General features: G+C 40.5%; 1 protein-coding gene across 4 annotated transcripts in view; it reads right to left on the bottom strand.

Moving 5' to 3' along the window:
• The window catches only part of ANKS1B (ankyrin repeat and sterile alpha motif domain containing 1B), a gene marked incomplete at both ends in the record, with an annotated part of 412015 nt that overhangs the window by 14134 nt on the left and 372270 nt on the right, over positions 1-25611 (bottom strand). For 3 of the 4 annotated variants that reach the window (XM_082280940.1, XM_082280941.1, XM_082280942.1), the window contains 3 exons: positions 7786-7857; positions 12041-12169; positions 17283-17357. In XM_082280940.1, the coding sequence (XP_082137066.1) occupies positions 7786-7857; positions 12041-12169; positions 17283-17357 (276 nt within the window). The remainder of the gene's footprint in view (positions 1-7785; positions 7858-12040; positions 12170-17282; positions 17358-25611) is intronic. The other variant, XM_082280943.1, reaches the window with a different exon arrangement.

The following is a 25611-nucleotide window of genomic DNA, read 5'->3' as shown; positions in this document are numbered from 1 at the left end:
TCAACAGTTTCGAGTTGTCATGGTGAGCTCACACTATTCGCTTGTTGTTCCTTTCTTTTTAATGAAGGAGTTGTCTGCCAGAACGTGTAACGTGAGAATTCAGAGATACAGGATGAATACCTTTTGCTCAGGCACTGTAGGTGCTTTGGCTCTGAATTCTAGGATGCTGAGATGAAGTCCCACAGCTTTCTTGGTCAGACATTTCACACCTCTGTGCAGGCCAAGTGGGCATCTCTGCCCATGTCTGTGCCCAGAATCTGAGAATAAGGTGGAACACAGGAGTCAGTATTCCCTTTCCTCGGGCTTTTAGGTTCTAGCCACTGTATCAACTCCATGAGGACACAATGAGATGACAAAATATTCTTGTCCATCTGGTGTCTCTGTGGGAAGCATATGGACTTGAGCCAAAGTTACAGGAGCCGCAGCTGAAGGCTGGCATTGGATGTCATGTGCACGCTGACATATGGTCTAATGCTCCAAGGCATGTTCATACCATAGTAGCAGGATTAGATTTCATCTCATGTAGAAGCAATCATAGTGACAGGACACTGTCTTTGGGCAAGTGCTCACTAGCCTGGAACTGGTCATAGCTCCTATGAACTCCATTGTTTGTGACTGTAACTGCTCTTAATTTCAATGCACTTCTGCAGGAGAATCACCTGGGTGAACAGCAAGCCTCTTCCAGGCTCCCTGCCAGTGCCTGTTGCTGATCAGCTGGTCACCTATGTCAGGACAGATGTGCATGCCCTGTCTCCGTGGGTGCACTGCTCCTGCAGCCAGGAGTCTCTGCACTGCTAGAGAGACTGAGCTTTGGTCCCACCTCTGAAATCCTTGCTGCCAGACAGGTAGGTGACTACATGAAAGCAGGCCATGTATAATTCAAGAACCATAAAACAGGTTTGTCTGCGTACACAGGAAGACAGAAAAAAGCATCACCATCCTAAATCTAATGTGACATATGTGCAGCTTCCCCAGACTTCTCAAAAGACACAGAGCATCTTTCTCTTCAGAACAAGGAACATCAGGAGTACCAGTCTTGTCTGTATTTTGATGCAGGTGCTGCAGTGAAGCTGCTTCATCCCCTCAGCACCCACAGTGGAGATCAGCCCAGTGGAAGAAGGTAGAAGGTACCTTCTGCATAACTGCCTGGTTACTATAGTGACTGCTTTTACAATAAAGGTCTGAATTTAAGACTTCTGAGTTTGCATCTGAACTCACAGCTGCCATTATTTAGGACAGTGCCAAAAACCTGCACACGCTTGGACAGTGCTGCTCCCAATTCCTCCTTTAGAAATGGGTCACAAGGCGATGCAAGACCAGTGGTGCCAGAGAGAGCAAGAGAGGGAGTGCAATCTTGCTTCTCATCTTGTTCATGGATTTTCTTTAGTTTCATGGAAAAAAACATCACTCTCATATCCAGAGTCTAAACTCATTTTCATACTACAGTAGTACTACAAATTATCTTAAGTATGGTAAAGCATTTCCACTTGCATATTGATTTTGAGTTAAAGGCTGGACAGAACTGCTAGACATTTATTTAGAATATAAACTAAAATCCAACTAATTGAGATCCACCGTGACAGTGTGCCTAACAAATCAAGGTAATTAACAATGACTTAAGAGGCAGAGGACTGTTTTTTAAATAAAGTAATATAAACTACTGGTTTATTTTTAAAAATCAAATACAAAATCTGCAACCCTGAAGGGCTTTTAACCCTTTCAAGACAGGATTGTACCTAAATACCTTACTCTGTGCAGAACTGAGAGCACTAATTCAAAACCTTTGAATGCTCCTGCAGTGTACAAACTGTGCTATCTCTGAGCACAGACACACAAAGCAGCCGAATAAGAAATTCAGAAACACACATAGAATGGCGTCCAAGTAAGAAGCTCACACATTCCCTTGATAAACTGTAGCACATGGTGTAACACAGCCCACTCTGAAAATCTTGCATCTCATTTATTTATTTCCTGACAAAAGGAAATGGGACACCCTGGTACTTCTACTTTGTCACGTTGACCACCTCAATGCACTTATACATGTATTTATAATTATAAATATATATATATATATAGCTGAATATACTATATATAAATATAGATTATTCAGCTTTCACACAGTGGCCAAAATGAAAAGGTTCACTTTTAGGTTTATATGTAATTGTACTTGATATTGCAAATATACAGTAAAGAAACATTATTCAGCTAGGACAAGTCACTAGCAATCCCATACATAAATAAATTCCAAGTAAAAGTTTATGAGCTTGTAAAATCTTAAGTCTTCATCTTGGCTTTCTACTTTGTCAAATGAATCTTCAGTCCTATATTGATTTTTAATATCTATATGAACACTGTAGCTGGCAGTTCTATTCAGTTATGTACTGGAATCCACTTCATTATAAGAATCTGAACTTTTTCCCAAACTGGGAGCAACTATTAATTCTAAATGGCATCAGACTGCACATTGCAAAACATGTGAAACATCTGTTGGTATCACCTACTACTATACCTGTAAGCCTGTTATTTATTTAAGGCTTATGAAACTTCACTAAGCAGTTCAAAGAATCATAGAAGTCTTAGCTGGAAGGGAACCAGAAGAATAATTGAATCCAACTCCTGGCCCTGCACAGGGCCATCCCCAAGAGTCACACCCTGTGCCTGAGAGCATTGTCCAAACGCTTCTTGAGCTCTGTCAGGCTGGTGCTGTGACCACTGCCCTGGGGAGCCTGTTCCAGTGCCCAGACACCCCCTGGGTGAAGAATCTTTTTCTGATATCCAGCCTAAACCTCCCCTGACACAACTTCAGGCCATTCCCTCTCACTGGCCAGCACAGAGAAGAGATCAGTGTCTGCCCCTCCTCTTCCCCTCATGAGGAAGCTGCAGACTGCATTGAGGTCTCCCCTCAGTCTCTTCCAGGCTGAACAGAACAAGTGTCCTCAGCTGCTCCTCATAAGGCTTCTCCTCAAGGCCCTTCAACATCCTCATGGCCCTAATTTGGACACTCTTAACAGCTTTATATCCTTCTTACAGTGCAGTGACCAAAACTGCACACAGGACTCAAGGTGAGACTGCACCAGCACAGAGTAAAGTGGGACAGTCACCTCCCTTGACCAGCTGGGGAAGAGGAGCTTGAATGAATCACTTCGACAAGATCATGCATGAGATGAAATTGAAATAAAAAGTCTAAGTCCACATTTGACCAGTTAGTTTTGAAGTCAATTTGCCTTTTTAACAAATATTTAAATACAATTATACAATCTGCCTTTTAAAAAATATTTACTGACTTCTCTCAGTCCAAGAGGTTTAAAAATGCATTAATGACATAATTTAACACTTCTTGGAATAAAACTACATATGCAATCCTTGTGATACAAAACTCTTTACTTCTCTACAATTAGTGGATGTCTCCAAGCTACATCATTAATATGAACATCGCACTTGGGGTGCACCTGCAATGCGCCTGGTTGAGACCGAGATGGTTTTTGTCTTTTGCAACATCTCTAAACATTCCTCTGCATTCCTCCTGCCCCTTAGATTCCTTTCAGCCAGAATTCAAGGATGTACAATCCTCTGAAGAACATGGTACAACACGATGTGGATGTGCATAGAGACTGAATGTGTATAAGATCTTCCCCCACTACTTATTTTTAACTTTTGAGTAATATCCATGTGCCCGTTCCACTGCAGATCCGCTGAAAGCAGTGGCCACACAATAGAGAGGCAGAGCTACAAGTCCCAAGAGAGCAGAGACTGAAGAATCTAAATCCTGAAACAGTGTTTGATCCTGACATGGTATTTGCCTAGGGAGTTTCACCAGGAGGCATATGGAGGCTTCTGCACTTCTACTTTTGGAGGAAAAATGAAATGGAGATTGAAAAGTAAGAAAGGATTTAGTAGAAACAAAGAGAAACTGTCATCTAAATTCAGTTCCTTCTTTATATAAGAAGAAATGAAATGAGGAAGAAAGGCCCCAGATGCTGCCTGTTTTCAGTGAATCAACTCTGCTTCACCTTCCTCTCCAGAGATAAGAGAAGCAGATTTTGCAGCAATTCCAACTTTGACATTTTGGTCTTAAGTTAGCAAGACATTTAAATACCTGCCTTGTGAGCAGAATTATATTGCTGCTTCCTCAGAACTTTGACCTGAAGTTTAAAAACCTATTTCTAACAAGAAAATATTTAAGAAAGAAATATAATACTCAGGAAGGTGGCAGGATCCAAGAACAAAATTTAAGTTGTGGGAAAAGCTGCAAGTTGGGGGGAAGGGACTACTGCTGCAGTAAATATCTGACTGCTTTAGACTGTTCAGTTGGTGTATGCAACATCAGTGATTTAACACTGCTGCAAAGAAAGAGTCTACCTTGCTGCTGTGCTCGTGCCAGTAAGTATAAAACAATCCCCTTCCCACCTGGTCAAGGCATTCAGATGTGTAAATGCCAGATGAAGTCTTCTTTAGAGAACAAGTCTCTTTCTAGCTCAAATTAACTTTATCCTGTGTCTTTATTTTGATGCAAACACACTTATCCTTCATGTTCCTGTGATAATTTGCAATGAAGGCAGCAATCTGATTGAAAACGCAACTTGCAGTATTTCCTGTTCCACACTGGAAAAGATGAAAGCTCTTAGCTTCTTGAAGGCATCTCAAATATAATTAATAAATCTATTCTGGCCAGCACAGCAAGATTTAATCTCCAAGTAGCAAAGGTCAGCTTTCAGCAGCTGGGGATGGAGATAAGGACACAGTGCTGTCCACTAGAGAGGGATTTTATGACAGAAAATAGCTGGAAGCAAATAAGAAACCATAAAATATAAAGGAGTGCAAATATATGAATGGGAAAGTAAAGTTCTTGGCAAATACCCATAATTTTGGGTGGTTGCACGAATCTGCAGTTTGGGTGGGAAAAAACCTTGACCCCAATGTTGAGCTCAAGCTATTGCATCCTCATGATTTTCCCCAAACAAATCCATCATGTGCCCTGCTAGAGCACACTGCTGCACAATGCTGAGTAGCACAGTAGATTGCCAAGAAGAGTTATTAAGGTAAAAATTCCCAGGTTTTTGCGTTTTTTTTAATTACTATTGGAGTTTTTTTTACATTATAGAAGATTTAGGATCTCCCTTCACTCTTAAGGTACAAGAGAAGGAGGCTGCTGTAAGCCTCTCTGCAGAGAGACACAAGGGATATCCACATGACACTTCCCTTGAGAACCAAAACCATCAATTGCAATAATTGAAAGCCCTGGGAGCATCTACAACTAACAGCGAGGGATCTGCAGTCAGCAAACATGTCATTTTTGTTGTTTCTCTGTATTTATAAATGATTAAGGAAGATCAAGATATTTTTTTCACTGATACACTTCTTTCATCCTTGTGTACCTGCTGACTGAAAGACATTCAGTGAATGTCAACACTTTTTTGAGAAGCATTAGGTTAAAGATGGAGAATCAAAAGCCACATAGACAGAAAAATTAGGTACCTAATTTTCACACATTCTCCATAAAACCATTATGTGGTTGAGTCCAGAAAGATTAAAAAAAGTGTGGGGAGTGACTTCAACCTGGTACAAGTTTATATGTGACATACTGCCCCCATACCCACCCAACATGTTTCAGATTGTAGCATGCTATAGTTTTGAAATATGTACATGGAAAAACAAATAAAATACTAGAATAAAAAATTATTGCTCTTATCAAAATAGTAAAGCCTTATGCATAAATCTTACTGACTCTAGAGATGCTGGACAAGTGTAAAGAATTCAGTACCTGAGAGACAAATAAAGTATCTAGCTTTTCACTTTTTTTTTTTTTTTGGTAAGTGAAACGTCCCTTTCAATGTAAAATGTAACTAAAACAGAAGCCAGCTTTTCAATGACAACCCAGGGTTACTTAAATACAATAATGAACATCACAGCAAAATTTCAGGATGGCTTTGGACAACCTGGACTCCCAATTCACAAACAACAACTTTCAGGAGACATCCAGAGGGAGAAAGTTTTGGAAAACCACACATTTTTCTCACTGCAAAGCAGGCTAAAATAATAAATTGTTCCCATTAAGTCAAAGATTCTTGCTTTTGACTTGAATAGGAACATGATTAAAAGGACTACATAGAAAGAATAGTAGAAATCTTGATTAAAAACTATTTTATTCAAATATCTTTGCAATAAAAATCCTCAAACCAGAAAATAAACACTCTCACAGAACAACTGTTTCAAAAGAGTATAAAAAAGAAATGTACATAAACTCCACCACTGTATTATATAAGTGTCCTGTATGGCACTATAGAAAACTAGTGCAACTGCACTATTTATATAGGAAATGTGTATTTTAAATTAAATTTTTTTCAAACACTTAGATTTTCAGTTTTATAATTTTAATTGGCTAAACTTATTACTTATAGAAATAAATATTAAGGTGCCTATAAATTATTTAGAGTGCCTTTTTTGATGTTAAACCTCCTAGTTCAGTCAAAAAACTCACTGAAGTTGTCATATGCTCCTATGGTGTCAACTTCTGCCCTAATTTCTGCATGGGCACATGCCTAAAGAATTGAACTGCTAAGCCTGACAGTTTAAAAACTGGATTGGAAGACGGTATGCTTGTAGCCTCAAGTAATTCCCCAGAACATGTGTATGTGATTGCAGATCCCTCTGTGTCAAATTGTCAGGATTTTTTTTAGAGGACTTTAAGCCAGGTAAGGAATGATTAGCATGTAATTAGCTGAGAAGCCTCAGATCTTCAGGCAATCTAGTAATTGAGAATTACTGCCAGCCCTCAGCTAAAACAGCTTGTACGAAAGTCTGTGTGCTGCACATGTGTAACCAGCAGGAAATGGTTGTCTGATTACATGATTTTTACACATATTCCAGTTTTCTAGATCCGAATGTCACGTCTTGTGCTCAGAGACATCTTGCATAAGAGACGGATGATACACAGAAGAAAAGATTTTGCTCATTCACCTAGGTAATTGTACATGTTTGGTAGATTAGCAAACAATTATATTCTTCATTAATTAATGATACCAGACCATGATATGTTCACCATGGCTGTAAACAGGTGTGTTCTTATTACAACTACAGTTGGGAATAAATCAGGTGTGGCTTGTTTTGACTTTCCAGCTTGTTTCTTGGAGATAGACTACTGTAATTTTCTACAAACCAGCAGCAGGCCAAAGAGACACAGGAAAACATATTCTTCATAGTCTGAAGGAAACCTAGCTGCTTTTCCACCATCAGGTGAAACTGACTTAGATCCCATTTCACCCTTTAATCAAAAAGTATGTAAGTAACTCATCATTAAAGGAAATACTCATGTGAGTAAACGTATCCATAGGATTATGTGACTGTTGGATTAGACCATATGTAAAAACCAGTGTGCCTGGTAACATGTTAATGTATTTGCTACTACATATTTAACACTGAAAATTCAATCTAGATTATCATATAAAAGCTATAAATTCTGTTTGTAAAACAATTGGATATGGGCATGCTTAAACTGTGTGGACAGTACTTTGAAATGTACTTGAAGATTCATGAGAAAACTAACATACATTTGGGTTTTTTTGTTAGAGACAACGTGCAAAATAAAAATTTACCTTTAAATTCTGGTATTACTTCAAATTAAGATATAAGGCAGAACAGATTTCCTATTGAATACCAATGTAAAAGCAAGGAAAGGAAATGGGTAACAGTACATTACAAAAGCAAAAAGGATACAGTACAAGCAATCACAGATTGATGTTATTTAATACTATTACAATAGAGAAAGAAGTAGGTTTACAAACTTACCCTCATCTTTGCACATGCATCCTGTGTTGACTCTGTGCCTCGTAACTCTTTTACCAGCATAGAACCTAAATACTAGAACAAAAATCCATTGAACTTAAATTAACTGAAATTCCAGAACAGACAAACATCTGCAGAAATGCACTAAAAATGCTTTAAAAAACCTAGTGGTATCAGTCAATTTCTTAACATATTGCTTTAGAGTTTTTTTACTCTGGAGTTAATGTATTAATCAACCCATGAGACAAGAATGCACAGCAACAAGTGTATTGAATCAGTCGGAGTCCTTTGAAACAATATCCAAAAGTCCTCGAGCTTATCATTTTAGTTACTGAAACAACAAACATATACTAAAGATTCCATCTTAAAAAGCCATTGGATTAAGAAATGGAGAATCTGCTTTTAGCTGCCATCTGCCCAACTCCTACTGTTATGTGTGCAATAACATGGATAGGAAGGCTACCAGTGATCTTAACCTCAGTGTACTCAATCTGTAACTAATTTACGTGCAAATAGCAGAGCCCGATGTCAGCAAACAGAGAAAATAAATCTCTACTAAAACTAGTTTAAACCATGATTTCTTCCTAAGGAACGGCTGACCCTGAACTATTATTTTGAAGCCTACAGTGATCTGGAGGAGGGCTGTGTGAGAGGATGCAGAAGGGTGCTGTGTCCTGGCCCAGCTCTCTGGAAACCACCGTGCCCTCAGAGGAGCCTGCTCATCTCCAAGGGCAACAAGGCAGGCAGAGCCTCAGCGACACAGCCCCTGTCCTATGGGCCTCTCCCTCACTATGTCACTTGTTGGCACACACAGTTTGAGCCCTCCTGCACCCTGACAGCAGGCTCTGCTCCTCTGAGGTCTCAGTACCCCCCTACACCACGTCTGAATGGCGCTGCTCGTCCAGGGATGGAGCTGGCTGCATCATCCCTGCCATTCCCACCTAGCAGGGAGGGGTCTCGTTACTGCTAACTGGGCTGTACCAAAGCCACACCATGGTCTGCATTTCTCCTATAGATGTTACAGGCATGCATCTTTGTTGGTGTGCATGTGTTCTTATAGCTCTGTGCAAACGGGACGTTTCTGAATTTCTCTATGATGTCACATGCAAGTCTGGCTTAACTGGGCAGACAGCACAACAAGGCACCCTTCACCTGCTCTTCCCCAGGCACAGAGAAGTCTCTATCTGTATTCTCACTGCAGCACAAAGCTACTGCTTCTCCTAAGTCTCCAGTCCTAAGTGAGCAATGTGGGAGCTGAAGAGAAGTCATGCCATTGAGAGAATATGGTAAGTAGGCTGCAGGAGGAGAAAAAGCACTGTGGGCAGGAGCCTCTTTCCGGAGGATGCTGCAGCCCACCACTGCTGACCCTTCTCATTCTACCAGACTGACTCCTCTTGGAAACAGCTTAAGCTGACCCAACCAAATGCTTCAGCTTAGACAAGAACCTATCAAAAAGAACTTCAATTACAGATGAATGCAAGCTGGAACTGAACAGAGTGTACTGGTTCAGCTCTCTGGTCTCCTGACTGAAACTGAGATATTTTCTTTAAAGCTTTCGGTTTACACTGTGTACTGCAGGAGTCTCTGACCCGCAAGAAAATGCATAAATATTTCAATGTAGACAGTAGCCTATGCAGCAATTAGTGACAAACACTTTACAGGGCATTATAAATGGGCCAGTGAGCAACACCAACACTACCAGATAAGAACAAGCATAAAGGAATGAATGAAGGGCATTCCTAGAGGACTGCAGATGTGAAAGATTCATAAACCGAGCAGCTGTGAGTCCCGCTGGGGGCTCAGTGGTGATGTGGATAGGGGTTTGGGCATTAATTTGATGGGACAGTTTGACGTCACCCTTGAAGAAAAACAACAAACTTAAAGCAAGCTCTGAAATTAGAAGAGTAAACAAAAGCATATTGAATTGAACTGTATTTTTGTCTGGATCCTGCTGTCTGACACCTTTGGAATCCTTAGCCTTCTCTGGGCAGGTTGCAATTAATGTCTTCAATTTTTCGCTTGTTTGGTTGGATGGTTGGTTTTTTTTGTTTTGGTTTGCGGGTATTTTGTTTGGTTTTTTGTTTTCTCGTTTTTTATGGACTGCAGTACAATGAATTGGTTTTTCCTTGAAAGCTATTAGTTGGTCAGGCACCAGGGTAACAAAGCAGTGCTTTTTGCTTATGGCAGAACAAGAGGAAGAAAGAGAGGAGAAGGACAGCTTCTGTCCCATCTGCACAGCAGCAAAAAGCCTCAGCTGAAGGCACTCAGAAATGCTTTGCAAGGTGGACTGTGGAATAGACACACAAATCACAGAAGTACCATCCAATTTAGTTGTCAGAAAAATCTGAAACTCTAGGAGGAAATTTTGCTTCCTTTTGACTTGCTGTGCTTTTGGAAATGTTCCTTCTCAAACACCCAGAGCATGTGGGAGTAATACAGAGAACATCCAACTGTTTAACTGAGTGATGCAGCACACAGTGAAAGCTGCCCCAATTATAACTTACAAGCCAGGGTTTTACCCTATAAGGCTGAGGTCAATAGAGCTCAAGGAGCTGAAACAAAGCCATGACACGTGGTCCTCTAGGAAAGGAAGGTCCTTCCTTAATCACCACTATCTTGGATATTCCTGGTCATTCCAACTTCATTTCTTTAATGATCCATCTTCCAATCTACTACAAAGGTTACATTCGATTATGAATTTACTGCTGGATCATGCAATAAGAGAAAAGGCACTCTTGAGATAAATATGCTCACTTCACTGAAAACTATGACATATATTTGAAGAACTAGAAGCTCCTTTTCAATCTGAGGTGAGCAAGGAGGTTTTCAATAGTAGGAGAAGAAGACTGAGAGCAGGTGAGATGGTCCTTGACTGTAACTTCTGTAAGGAAGGCAGAGGTTCTAGTTACTGTCCAGGGATAATCGCTGCATGCCTGGCAATTTTTAACCCCATGAAGGTCTGATGGAAGATACAGATGTGCTCCATAAAGACAGGTCTGTAACACCCCTTCTGCCCTTCCTCAGTGGGAGCCAGGCTCTGTCTCACCTGCATTTAGTCTCTAATTCCTATCTTCCCGGATATGCCTTAATCTGGTCCAGCAACCTCCAACTGTTCCCCAAAATGCAGCAGTATTTAGTGAACAGAGCATTATCCTAAAATGCATCGAAGATCCAAGCCCCTTCAAGTGAACAGGATCTCAACCCCACATCCTGGACCAGTAGTTAACCCCCAGCTATTATCCTAAAGACACTGCAACTATTGAGTTTACTACCCTTTCCTTTGTACAATAAGCCAGCCTTCCTTCATAAGGTGGCCACCTCCAGAGAGGACACACAATGGGCTGGCAAGCACCTTCAGCAACTTCAACAATGCTATCCAGCAAAGTCAGAAGGGGAAATGCAAGCATTTAAAAAGGTGGGCTCAGGTACCTTCTCAGCTCCGCAGAAGCTCCAGTCCCCCCACCCTGTTGACAGGGAACTCAAGATTTCAGAAAACTTCTTCATTTAAAAAGAAAGCCTTCCAATGACTTTCTGTATGGTAGGAGACTTCTCTCCTCCACAAGCATTTATAACAGCCAGAGAAGATTAACTGTCTTTAGTTATAGAGGGAAGCTCAATTTCTCCAGGAATGGGAAGTGGTAATCACCTGCAGCCACAGGGAGGTAAAAATAAGTATGCCCTGACCCTGATGGAACTGACTGCTACTGGTACTTGAAGTAGCCATCAGTTTGGGAAAGGTCTGAACGTGCCCTTGTCCCATGCATGGAAAACACTCAGGACCCTCATCTTTATCTTCTCTATTTCCTTTCCCAAAAACATATGTATAAAATTCAGGGTGAGGCAACACTTATTTTAGCTGCCATGCACACAGCATTAAGGTATGAAGTATGGGTATGAGGATCCCATATTATGTTTTATTATTCTTCCATAACTACTAGACAGGGATTTGTAACAGATGAAAAGTGGGGGTGTTTGCTCTCACTGTCACTTCAACAACACTTAACCACTTACTCACTGTGCCCTTTCTCTAACACTAATGCCACATGGACTGCAATATATCACAAAATTCATAGCAAAAAAGTACTGTGCATCCTTGGTTCTCATTTATTACAATTACAGTATTTCAGAAGAATTGACCTGTCTCCCTAAAAGTGACTGAAAAAATACTATAAATGAAAGTAAAACAGAACAGCCTATCAAAATCCAAGTTTAATATATCTATACCCCAAATCAAACCACTACATTTATCCACACTTACAAATGCTTTATAATCGCATGACTGGAAGATGAGTTTCTCTGGATGATGTTGCCAATATTGTACAGGCGTTGATGCTGTGGCTTCATTTGGAGGTCGCAAGGTAATTGAAGGCTCTCCCCAGTCTCCTGTCTGAAAATCACAGTTGTTCAAGATGTAAGAGCATGTGCAGGCAAATTCACTATAAAGTAGCCCTCCACTGTTGTGCTCAATTAGCAAGAATTTATTTTCTACACATAGAGCCATGTTACTAAAACAAGGGAACACAACTCCTACAACATTTTTCATTATTTAATTTATAATCCAAAGTCATCTACTGTAGTGTTTAATGAGGCTTTAATTAAATCTCTTTGCTTTGAGAATAAAATCATTAGGCACCCGAAATGTTCCTTAAAAATAAGTGTTTACAATACATATATGAGGATGAGAGCACTTGAAAAAAAAAATGAGATACACAAAAATGCCTTTCACAAATTCTGCTATGTGTTTCACAAGCTTTTCTGCAGAGTTAATACACCTTCCATTATCCAGCACATATAACCAATAACTGACTTTCCTAAATGGCTAAAAAACAGAGACTTTGTTTTGATCTGAAGACTTATTATACATTCTTCAAACACGAGGCATTCTTTAATCTCTTTACGAATATTTACTTTGATCACCTTCTCTTGATGCCTCGTTGTGGAGTTACTAACATTGCCCTTCCAAATTCATCATTCTCACTGATATAGGAGATTGCCTTTCTGAGCTGTCATCTCCTCTCTTTCCTCAAAGTCCTCAGAGAACACAGGTAGGAGTGCAGTTTGCTGCCAAATCCCTTCGCAGCTCACTCTTCTTCCCTCCAAAAGAGCCAATGTAGGCATCAGTACAGGAATGTCCCCAGCCTGGCAGTGCTGGTCTGGGTCTCACTTGCCATTGTGTATTTTTGATCCTGGCTCCACAGGACCTGCACTGACCTCTCCTTAGGGGCTCCTTCTACCTTGCAGGCCCATGCATCAGCTCACTTTAACTGAAAATGACCCATGGATAGACTTCTCCTCTTCCTAAGCCCTCTTCCCTCTGCCACCACCCTCACTTCTCTCCTATCCTGTCTGGTCTGGACTGCCTCTCAATTCCTCCCTTCTCAAAACTCTGTCTTTTTGCAATTGCATTTGTCCTTCCTGATGCTCCCTCCTCCCCTGTCTGTTCTCTCAAACTATTTTACCCTTTCCTATACGATTATTTCACTTTGGGTTATGCTACTTCTTTCTTTACCTGCACCTATCTTTGTGTATTTTCTATGTATGTCATATTGTTAAAATATGTGTTGAAACTCGCAAGGAATTGTCATCAGCATTTCACACAGAATATGGCTAGAAGTTTAGACTTCTAAAACAAAAAGAAGTTAAGCATCAAAAACACATGAAAAAGTTTTATCAAAGACATTCAAAGTCTGGCAAACTATCACATCTTACTAATTAAGTCGGGACAGAGTAAACAAAACAAGTACATCATTTTCATGTATCACAAAATAACGAAATGACACGCATTTGCACAGCTCTGCAATGAAAAGCAAGAAATAAATCTGGAAACATCAACATTACCCTGCCAATATGGCAACTTTAAGCAAGAGAACATCATAAAACAAGTCGAACCTAGCTACTGTTGGCACCCTTAGCAAATGTACCAATTACACAGCAGTGTAATTTCTGTTTTGCCTAGTTAAGTTGCCTATATGCCATGGATATGACTTCAGCATCAGATTTTGAAAGGAAAGCAGCAGGAGCAATTGCTCCAATTTTTGGGAGTTTGCATTCACAAAAACAAGTCCTTCTGGCCACTAATGCATAAAAACTTTCTATCTTATTTAATCTGAAGTGGGAATTTGATTTCTTTATGAGGCAGTTCTTCTTATAAAATAAATTTCCATCATATTACAAGGGGCAAGGACCTGCATTCTTATTAGTGGAGTCTGTCTTTGACAACAAGATGGATTGCACCCATCACAAATTCTCACAGTGTGCTCAGCTGCCTCTTATGAACTGTTCAAGGCCACAGCTAACAGACTACTTGATTTAGTTCTTTTTTTCCCCCCTAGTAAAGATACACTCCTGCACGTTTTGTATAAGGAAGCAGAGCTCAGGAGGTACATCCAGGCAATTTAGCAGAAGGCCGCTATGATGGAGAGGGAGTAAATTCAGGACAGAAAAGCTACAAAAGTACATCTTTTAACCACCGGTCTTTCCACCACGCGAGGAAGCACAGGGATGGCCAGGAGGCAGGACCAGAACTTCTACTGAACAAGTGACTAGGGGTAGTGCTCCAAATCCTTGTTGCACTGCTCAGCAGGTGGCTTTCCTCACATGCAGGAAAGGGACAGCACTGGCAAAGTAAGCAGGGTACATAAGGAGTAAAATGAGTACATAGTTTTACAGTTTGTTTCCCTTTTGCACATTAAGCATGAAAAGCACTGAGAACTGCATTGTTTCTGTCTGAAAATAAAGGGCAGAAAAAGGGGAACAGTGATCACCTCCTGTTTTGGCTCAATTTTACAAAGAAATAAGAAATAATCTTCAACCAGGCTAATAAAACTAGTGTATGAGATGCTTAGAGAGGGACTGTGCAGAGGCCATGTTTGTATCCATTTATTGCTCCATAAATACAATCATCCTACTACCTACTCCTTTTAAACTAGACAAAACAGAATTGCCAAGATTGCTATACATATCTCTAGGATGTTGTAAACGCAATAGAGCTGAGGTTGGGGAATGCAGACACAGGATTTCTAGTGTTCCTGACAGACCACTGCCTCTGGAAGCCTTCACTGTATTTCAGTGTGTCTTGTAGAGGGAGCAGCTACTATGAAAAGACATTATACATAGTCAAATTTTTTTTAACAGCTGTATCATAAGTGATTTTTAATACTTCAGCAGAAGTGGCTCCCGGTTTCCTTTCCTTTTGTTTCACACCAAACTCCTTGGACTTTTAAACAGTACTACTGTTAGCATTCAAAACCTATTTAAACGGAGTCATAACAGGGTAGTCTCCAAAGCCCAGATCCATGAAGATGTTTAGAAGTGTAATTCCTGCTACATATTCCCCACCCAATTTCCTTTCCTTTTTTTTTTTTTTTTTTTTTTTTAGGGAAGAAAAGCTTTTAAACAAGATTTAGATAGCTGAATACATTCATAAATCCATATCTAAAAATTTTAACAGGAAGAACGGGAGCTCCTCAGCGGACTGGCTCTAATCAGATACTGAAATTCTGAGATTTAAGATGTGATGATGACAGTTAATATCAGGCAAAATACAGAATAGGACCATCTTTGACCAAGAGAAGACTTGAAACCATAGGGCTCAAGTCAGGGAAGAAAAATATTAATTACTAGTAGTCCTAAATCCAGGGAGTTGATGTGGAACAATTCATGGGTGATGTATTGAGATTCTGGTCCTTCATAAGCACCTAATACACTTTTCAGGCAGTACAGAAATGTTCATAAATTGCCGTGCAAGACCAACTATAATGTTTGATTTAAGTTTTAAAAATAGATATGATAGGATAACGATTTTCTGGTTTGAATATTTAATTTGCAATTATAAGAAATAATCAAACATTTAAGCTTATGTATTTTTTATGACACAATATATGGATGGAGATATTTATCTCTCTGATGAAGTAGAAAGGCAAGAGATAATTTCTTCTTCATCTAGCTTTACAGCTCATCAGACAGCTGTGCAATTTATCACATGGGTTTTGCTGTAATGCCTGTGTTTTAGTATTCTAACCTCCCTGTGACTTTAACCAGCACCCTAACTCTCTTTGGCCTCTACTAACTTGAAAAAGAAGCTTTTTTTGCTCTGCATTTTGCAGATAAAGAATTTATAATCAGAAAATGGTCTCAAGGCAAGTGTCAGAGTGGTAAGGATTCAATACTTTTACAATGACAACTTTTAATAGCCTTAGAGACCAATACCTCTGCTCTTGCTGGGTTTTCTAACCCCAAAGATGGGCAGATAGGCACTTCTCAGTGCTCTAGAAAGGGTTGGATGCTTGATGTCAAAAGAGCAACTGAAGCAGACTACAGCTATTATTTTTCTACAATTTTTTCTACAATTGCTGCACATTTATCCCATTCCCTGAGAAGTGTATTTGACTTGTATTGAAGGCACCTGGATGCAGAGATAGTTGCAGATAAGAAGTAACCTCAATAAATCTTCTATAAAAATCTAACACCTCCCTCGTCTTTTTATAAAAATGTCAAGTTAAAAAGCCTCCATGCTAAAAGGAAGAAAAAAACCAAGAAGGCCTGGTTTTGAGTGGTTTGAATGTAGTTATTTTTAACAAGGACCACATCTTATAACTTTTCACCTGTTAAGCCTCATGCCTGGTTATGGTAATGTGTATTAGTCACCATGACAACAACAAATTGGAGCACACATGGATACAACAGTTCTGGCTGAAAAATTTATAATTTTCTCCCTGTAAAAATTTTAAATGTTCTGCAGATCTGTCGAATCCTTATTATTTGCTTATGTTTTAATTCCTAGAGAAAGACACATTTTTTTAGCTCCTTACATGTTTGGCTTTTGAAAGAATGGAAACACGGTGTACTTAGATTTAAAAAACTTCTAACGCTCAGTAGCCAAAATGGCCCCTCTCTGGCAGAAATGTTCCCAGGAGTCATGACAGAATTAGGAGAAATCTACAGCTGCTCTCAAATACTCTGCTGAACAACTGGCTGTCATCCTTACCAGTCTGCAGTACAGATCACCAGGTTTGCTCTCACGTGCACAGTGACTGCCACAGAAGTGACAAAAATTCAGGGCACCATCAGCATTACCTCCAACTCCCCCAAAGTGCCTCTGCAAAGGCAGTGTGTAACCACAGCTGGGCAAAGCCTACAGACCAACACAGAGAGGGCAGCACAACACACTGCGGGGGCGAAACTGTGCAAACCGAGCTGTTTACACGGTTTCCCGCTTTGGAAGAGTGAGGGAACAAAAATATCAGGAAGAGAATTCAAAGCTCCCCCGGGCGAGACGGCTGCTGGCAGCACCCCCCGTCCTGTACGTATGCACACCATGGAGCCGACATACGCTAACCACACGGCACGATACACGAATGCGCGCACACACGGTCCCCGCGCGGCGGACAAGGTACGGACTGCTTCTGTCATTTCAGCAACATGACACCCGTAGAGAACACCAAGGCAACAGACTGTACATCCATAGAGTGACAACATAGCCATTTATCGCTGTATCTTACATTATGAACCTGATGAATCGATGAGAAAGGATATCCTGCATTCTGGTTGGTCCAGATCTCACAGACCGAAGACTGCTAATATAAACAGAAAACTGTATCTCATCTTGTAAATATTAATGCACTGCAACTGCCAAAAGGCAAGAATAATTAAGAAAAGGCTTGCAATAATACTAAAGAAGGAAGTAAAACAGTTGTTAAAAGTAATTTTTTTATTTGCTGACAAAATATTTTTGGACTGACTGAAAAGAAACACAGCTTATTCAGAGACTTTAGAAGAGGTTTCAGACTGTGAGTACAAGAAAACAATTTAGTCAGAAGTGCTTGTGATGTAAAGAGATAAAGTTATGCAAGCATAAATAGAAACTGCCTAGAGCAGAAGAAATATTGGTTACTCTCAGTTTTTGGCAGGGAAGAAGTTTGGAGTCAACATCCCAAGTAAGTTTTGAGACTTAAATTTCTCTCTGTTGGAGACGTTCACAGGGAGAAAGGAAGGGAAAAATCTGGCAACACAATCAACAGGAAAAATACATTTTCTTTATAACAATTACCAGAAATGAATGCATTGCAATTTAGTGAAGCAGCTGCCCACCATCTCCTTCCAACAACAGTTCCTTTGCATACTATGATACAGATAATATTACCTTTGGCATTGACCATGACCCCAAGGTGTAAATGAAAGGTTTCAGTCTACCCTCTACATTACTATACAGAGAACCTGTAGTAGTGAAGCAAAGTAAGCATATTGTAGCATCTCTAGCAAAAGCAGCAGAACTAGGCAAGCACAGCATTCACCAGCATCTTTTATATATTTCCTTGTTTGGACAATCATCAATAAAGCATCTGTGGCACCTCAGCAAAAGCTAAGATAACGTTTTACAGTAGCCAGGCAACTAAAACAAAGCATCAGACGTAGGATCTGCCCACGCTATCTTCAGCAGGCAGCAACAAAAGGCAATAAACAGACATGAAAAATGGAACTGCAGCATCCAGAAGAGATAGCAATTAATATATCAGTAATTTAACACCATCAAGAACATGCATTGCTGGTTTTTGTCAGCAGCAGCAGCAGGAGTTTAGCACCAATGCTCAAATCAATCCGAAGAAGTGCAACTCTTCTTAAAATGCTCTTACCTTTTGTAGCCTGCAATCTGGCTGCCTGGCTGGTGACAGAGTAAGTTACCACTTCTGGTTACTGTCAGGGAAGCCTGGCATCCTCTGGACTGACTAAAGAGTGCTGCCAGACAGCCTGGTGGCTGCCTAATGTTGTTAATTGTCCCTTATTTCCTTCATCATCTGAAATGCATGAGCACACATCCCTTCCTCCAGCTTCAGTAATTGTAAAACTTCCACATATGTGGTTAATTCCACATCCCTCATCTTGTTTTCTAAGTTCTTTGCTTCTCCTTCGTGATGTGCAGGGCTCTACATTTTGACATCATTAGCTAATTAAAACTTTGACTTTTGTTCAGTCTTCTACCTCGTCCTCTGCAACTTACTACAAGCTAGTCCTCCTCCATGTGATGAACACAGTCTCAGTGCAAGGCCAGCAGCAAACACTGCTGCAGCTACTTCTGCTGTACCATCCTTAGGACATTGCACTAGTAGTTACCAATAACCTTTTTCTGTGTATGTCAAGCAAACTAACTTCTGGATGTTCTGGCCATGCCCATCACTATGATGCCTATATCTGTTGCCTGAGGAGGGGAAGATTCCTGAATAGGAGTCCATGGCGGAAGGCTGTGCCTCTGCTTTTTAAGAGAAGAGCAAAGAGAAGGCATTTCCATGCTGGTGCAGCATGCCCAAGCATCTGGTAATCAAGGTACCCAAGAAAACCTCCTGCACTGCTATTTGTACACACTGAGGTACTGAAAGCAGTAAGGAATGCAGCAGGGTACCACATGCTGGCAGACGTTTTGTTTCTCCCCAGCGCTGACAAGGGGTTGCCATGATGCTGCCACACTGTGCAGCCACTTCTCAGCACCACGGTATCCTTGAGACAAAAGTGTGCCCTTAAATCCTGCACCTCTCCAGGACCTGCCTTTAGGGACTGGTGTGGGGCCACAGCCAGCTCGGTCGTGACCCAGAGCCCATCCCTGCGCAGCAGAGGCGTGTGGGGCTCTCCCAGTGGGGCTGCAGCACCGACAGCACGGCTGCCACCACAGCCCCGTGTGCTGCGGCACCTAAAGGTGTCGGGACATTGGGCACATCCTTCAGCTGCCCTGGTGCTAGCTCAGACGTGTGTGCGCAGGCTTCAAGTTGCTCCATCTAAAAAGAGGGCAGGCAATTAATCCTCTCTTACACTTGTCAATGGTACCCCATCCTGGCCCTCCCTCCCCAGCCCATCTTCTCCCAAATGGAAGCACAGCAGTTAGGGTACTCCCTCCAGGAACTGGGAATTCTCAATTTGATGCCCTTTTCCAACTGGGGGAACTCACATCTTTGCAGTTCACCTTTGTGTTTCACAGGTTAAAGCAGCAGCAGAAGACAGGCTGTCTTCAACCCCTTTTATAAATGGGGGAAAGAAGAGTGCCTAAATGTAGATGTTTGGAGCACTCACCTATGAGACACAAGCGTTGGGTCCAAGCCTTTGCTTCAAGAACTGTTCAAGTGAACTTCCCCCAGTCAAACAGACCTACCTCCAGAATTAAATTTTGAAGGATCTAGGCTTAAGCAAAATCATCTTAATACACAATCAACAATAAATCAAGCAGGCCAGCAAAGACTGAGAACTTCCCACGACTTCATGAATGCCCCATCAGAAGGGCAGCAATGCAAAACTCATTATTTAGTTTTGCATTCATTAATATTTGAATGACTAAGGTACTGAAATGCAGTGCAGATGGAACATTAATTTTAGGGATGGTAATGAATTCAAATTCAGAAATCAACCTTTTCCTCACACCATTGTAAAAATATTTAGCATTTACTAGATACATATTTTATATCTTCAAAGTACTTAAATTTTTTAATGAATTATGAAATGCCCAGGAGAAGTACTTAAAGTTGCATATTCCTGTGCTGGAGAGGAAGGAACCAAGGCAAGGAAAAAGGTCAAGTGATTATCTGAGGCCAAAAAATAGGCAGTAGAAGGAAGAATGGGGATTAGGCTTCAATCAATCACTCACAATTTTCAGCTCCCAAAACATATGTTCTCAAAAAAAAAAAAGCCAAAGAATTCAATCTGTGTATACACTTCCACCACAATAAACACAAATACACTTGGGCACCCAATACCACTGACACAGAGGTTCTGTGAAAAAGAGTTTAATGAAGAACATTTTCCTAAGTAATATGGTAAAGAAGAGCAAAATAACAGCATCATCTATTGTCTGATTAGTATCAAACATGGTGTTATCTTAATACTTCCCAAAAGATAAATGCTTACGAGTAACGTCACAAAACTCTGCTATCATATCCTTTTTGTGGTTTTCCATGTATAAAAGGTTTCCCTGTCTAGTCATGGTGGAACAAACTGACAGGCAGGAGGGGCAAAGGAAGGGTGAAAAGAATTATCCAAGGAAAACTTTAGGCTTCTGCCTCATAGACAAGAAAACTTGGTTAATAATCTGAAGAAAGAAAGTAACTGTAAGACTGATCACAGAAATCATATACTTTCTAAGGAGAGGAAAGGAGGAAAGTGACAGAAAAGAATACCTGGACAGCACATGCAGGAGGAGAAGGAGCTGGGTGGAAGGCAGTCCAGATGTATTCATTACAGTTACATCAATGAGTTTCACTCAATGGCATGTTAGGAGATATTAAAGAATCACCTAAATTAGGTGCAATTATCCTTGAAAAGTCATAGAAGATACTAAAGGAGCAAAGAAGGGCTAAAAGAATATTTAAGACAGGAGAAAAGGAAGGTTCAGAAAGTTTCAGGCAGCTTAACTTCAAGGACCAGATAAGTGACTAGAAATGTTTAAAAATCCAGCCACCATCCTGTGGTTCTCATGACCTTCTGGCATCACTCCTGGCCATCTGAAATAAACACTCAGGAATATATGTATGCATGTGTATATTTATATCTATGCATACATTACTGAGAATAACAAAGAAAAAGTGTAATATTGCCTGCCATGTGCTACTGAGACAGTTACTATGCACCAAGAAAAAATCAAGATGTTCAGAATGAGATGATTCAGTATGAATCATCTCAGATCAAATTTCCTTCCTGTGTCAGAAAACTGGCCGATTAAATCAGCAGCAGCAAGGAGAAATACAGCAAGGCTTGGACACTGTGTGACTCCTGATGCAGCACGTTTCGAGAATGATTATTGGTATTTAAGCACAAATGGACTGAACATGTTGAGGCAATCTGCAAGGACCTGCTCCATGCTGTGGCTTGGAGGAGTGCCAATGCTCTCTAAGGAGGATCCAGAAGTGAAGGACTTTTCAGAATGGGGTAAGAACTGAAAACAGATCTGATGAACTACAGATCAGTCGGATGAAATTTAGTAGGACTACACATGGAAATAAAATAGTAAATAAATTAGCAGAGTGATTTAGGTTGGGGGAGATCAAAAAAGATTTGAAAGTTTCAGTATACTTCAAATTAGATAGAGCAGTCTTTCAAAAGAATAAGGATATAAATCACAGGAAAATTCATGCGGCAAGGAAGCTCAGGAAATCTCCACTCCAATTCCAGCTCAAAGCAGAAGCAGATGTGAGATGAGACCAGATTGCTCAGGGCTTCATCCTGTCAGGTCTTGAAAACCTCAAGGACAGAGACTGGACAGAGTCTGAACAACCTGTCCCCCTGTTTGCCTGTCCAGATGGGGAGAAAGTTTCTCTTGGTGTCCAGTACCTCTCTCAGTTTTAACACCCAAAGCCACCTCTTCTCCAGCCAGCCCTGGTTGCCCAGACTCTCCTTGGAGGGCAACTGCTTTAGCTCACAACCCTCTTGGTGGCTCTTTGCTGAATTTCCTTCTCCTATATAAAAAATTTCAGGTATTTAATAAAAGTATAATGGGAAGAAACTTTTATGCCATATGGGGCAGCCACCAGTGAGGTCTCATATGGGGTGGCGTTCAGTTTTAGCCACTGCATTGCAAGGAGGGAGTCCAGGAGAGAGTGACAACAACAAACAGAAGTCTAGAAAACACCAGGGCATGGCTCTGGGTAGGAAAACAGTTTGTTCAGCCCTGAGCTGGTCCAAGTAGAGGTCGTTGGTGACTCCTGATCTTCTGCCGCCTTTCCCAGCTTCTTCTCATTGACAACACCCCTTCTGCTGGTGCTGCCAGCTACCAGTATACTCCAGCCTCTTAGCCTTGCAGAGAGGATACAAACTTCTGCACAAACACCAATGAAAATTATGAGACTTTAATTCCTGAACACTAGGTATACGTATCTACCTTTCTGCCAAAAAATACCCACCCCCAAACAACTAAAACGCTCTTTCAGAAAAGTGCCCCCAAACTCTAAGCATGGCTTTTTCCAGCAGATCAAAAATGTAAATGTTAGATATTAAAATTCAGTTTTCATACAATCTTTTCAATGTAGACCTTCTAGTTCACAAGACTGAGTGTGAAAAACAGTAAATTAATGAAGAACATTTGTCCTTTTCTTGGTGTAGTATTTATGGCTAAAGTTTGGAACATTAATACTGAATATAGAAGCGGCTTTCTTAATTCCATTTGCTGAAGCAGCTTGTAGGTAGGATCGACCTCACATGAATTCAGTCCTAAAATGTTAGCTCCTGTAACATGCTTGAAAAATTCTCTCTCTCTATTCAGGCAGAAATTAAGTAGATTTCTTATAATGTCTTTATCAGTTTACTTGTCCAATGCGCAGAGAAGTGCTGGATACCGCACACGTGGAAGTGTTCAAGGTTTATGTTGGATGGGGCTTTGAGAAACCTGCTCTAGTGGGAGGTGTCCCTGCTCAGAGCAGGGAGGTTGGAACTAGATGATCTTTCAGCTGCTTTCCAACCCAATGGTGGTTCTATGATTCTAGGAAATACACAATTCTCAAAGGATCTATGGATGTAAATGAGCTGAAATTTACAGACTGAGATACAGCCATCTATGGCATTTGTATCTATGTGAACTACAAATACAACTGCCAGCAATACCTGTACCATGCACTAGATTTAGTTAAGCATTTTTCTTTTGATGTTAAATTGAAGGTTGTCACAACTCAGTCATCTTTCCATATTAAAAATATAATGCACCAAAAATATGAACCTTATAGCATTTTGTTTGGATTTGACTTTTTTTTAGATAGCTATTTATCCTCACAACATAAACTATTTTATGCTTATAAAGCATGGAAATAAGAAGCCTAAGAAGTAACAAGAGAATGAATCTAGAGAACTGTATTTTTGTATTTATTGCTTCATAAATCAACTAGTAAAGAATTCTACTATTCCACGAGTAATTTCAACCATTGATAAAAAAACCTTCTTCATTGCTTCTTAGATAATCTCATTTTACACACCAGTATTCTCTTGGGCATATTTTTCTTCATTCACAATAATCTTTAAATCCTTCAAAAGCAGAGGAGATGGGAAAACAAAACATGAAACGAGTAAATAAAAACAAGTCATACTGTGGTTTAAAGTTACAAAACTAAAGATGACTTCTTTATTTTTGGTTCCTTCAAACTTTCTGTGTCATCTTACTCAACCAGCAACATTCCAGTACGTCAGCTTTCCTAGCTGAAAAATGGAAAGTATGATTTTCAATCACACAGCCTGACAATGCACTGGAAATACAAATGCTTTAGTATCTGTGAAGTATTTGGAAGACATTGCTGAGTTGAAGGTATTACTTTAGAAAGAAGCAAAAATATTTCACAATTTTAATATAAAACTGCCTTTGCTAATTCTGTCTTTTTTAAAATGACATTTCTCCTCTTCTGTAGGTAAAGGATCTGCTGTACTCAAACCATTTAAATGATTGTCCCCTACTTATCAATCCTAACCCAGCAATGAATTATTGTATCTTACAAAATAATCTTAAAAGGCAGAATCCCAATGCTTAGGACAGATTTACTTCAAACTTACTGTGCAGTCATTACAATGACCTTAGATTTAAGCTATCTTGTGTTTTAGGAAAAAAAAAAATTAAAAATTTTAAAAAAACTTAAAAAAAACCTGCAAGAGCACTCAGACCATGTGACTGAAGAACGCAGAAAGGCTTTCAAAATGAAGTCTGAGTTCAGCAACTCTGGGAAAGAACTTCTCCTGTCAGCATTTGTGAATAATTTTTTCAACTCTCTCAGATCTTAAAAGATCTCTTCCTTCCATCACAACTCACTGGGGTGCCCCCATATGGCCCATGACTAGGTTTATCCTACTAGGAGGCTTACTCTGACTCACTACCAGTTTGTCCTCCCAGAGGCAGACACACGCTGGAACTACCCCCAGAGAGGCTCCCGCCCACTGCCTCCCAAAATGACAGACCTCTCCTAGCTCGGGCTGTGCGGCGGTTCAGCACCATGGGGAGGGCGTGTCACAGCATCAGGGGGAAAACTGTCCCAGCTCTCCTTCTGCAAGGAGTGCCGTGGGCAGGGGTGCTTCCCGCATCTCCCTGCATGCCTGCCATGGGAAAGATGTTCCTGGCCCTCACTCCTGGCTCAGGGCAGGGTGCAGAGCTCTGAACACCACGGCAGGAGGTCTTATGGACCAGGGTGGCTAAAAGCACCATATGTCACTGGCTGGCGCAATAAATAGCCACAGCCTCAGGGCTGGCAGTCTGGAATATGCTTGCAGCTAGTACCTAAAGCTTCTCTCCTGCCTGGAGAATTGCAAAACCTAAAAAGGTGACATTTTAACTGATGTATTTTAATGAACTTAGCTATGATTCCTTTGGACCTCCAAAGTTCTTCCCTGCAACTATTTCAGGGCTGAACAAAGAGCCCAATCCCTTCAGTGGGACTCCTCCTCCTACCGATTTTGGTTCCAAAGTACTCAAGCTTTGCCTGCATGATTTCAGTTCTATTTTAAAGGTTCAGCCAATCTTAAGAACAACCTCAGCTATTTTAAACTACGTTAATTTGATCGTACTAACCTACAGTTTGCAGGCTCAGAATTCAACATCCACAGTCAGTGATGACTCAGACTACTCATTTCTTTCTAGATTTTTTTTCTCCTTTTTTTTGGAAAACAAACCATCTCACAACCTTCTGTATTACCATTTTGGCAGTTATGATTTATACAACCAGACATCACAGACTTTTGGAGCTGGATGATCAACTAGGGGGTTGGATGACCAAACCTATTCCATTGGGGAATCTAAATTGGTTAGACTCATTGTTTGTATTATGATTTTCCCCTTAGGTCACAACCAGTACGCCAGGGAGCTGCGAATGAAAGTACACGCTGGCCTTG

This window comes from Coloeus monedula (assembly GCF_965178545.1).
Source record: "Coloeus monedula genome assembly, chromosome: 4".
In the NCBI taxonomy this organism is placed as follows: Eukaryota; Metazoa; Chordata; class Aves; order Passeriformes; family Corvidae; genus Coloeus; species Coloeus monedula.
This window is presented reverse-complemented; position numbering and strand designations above follow the sequence as displayed.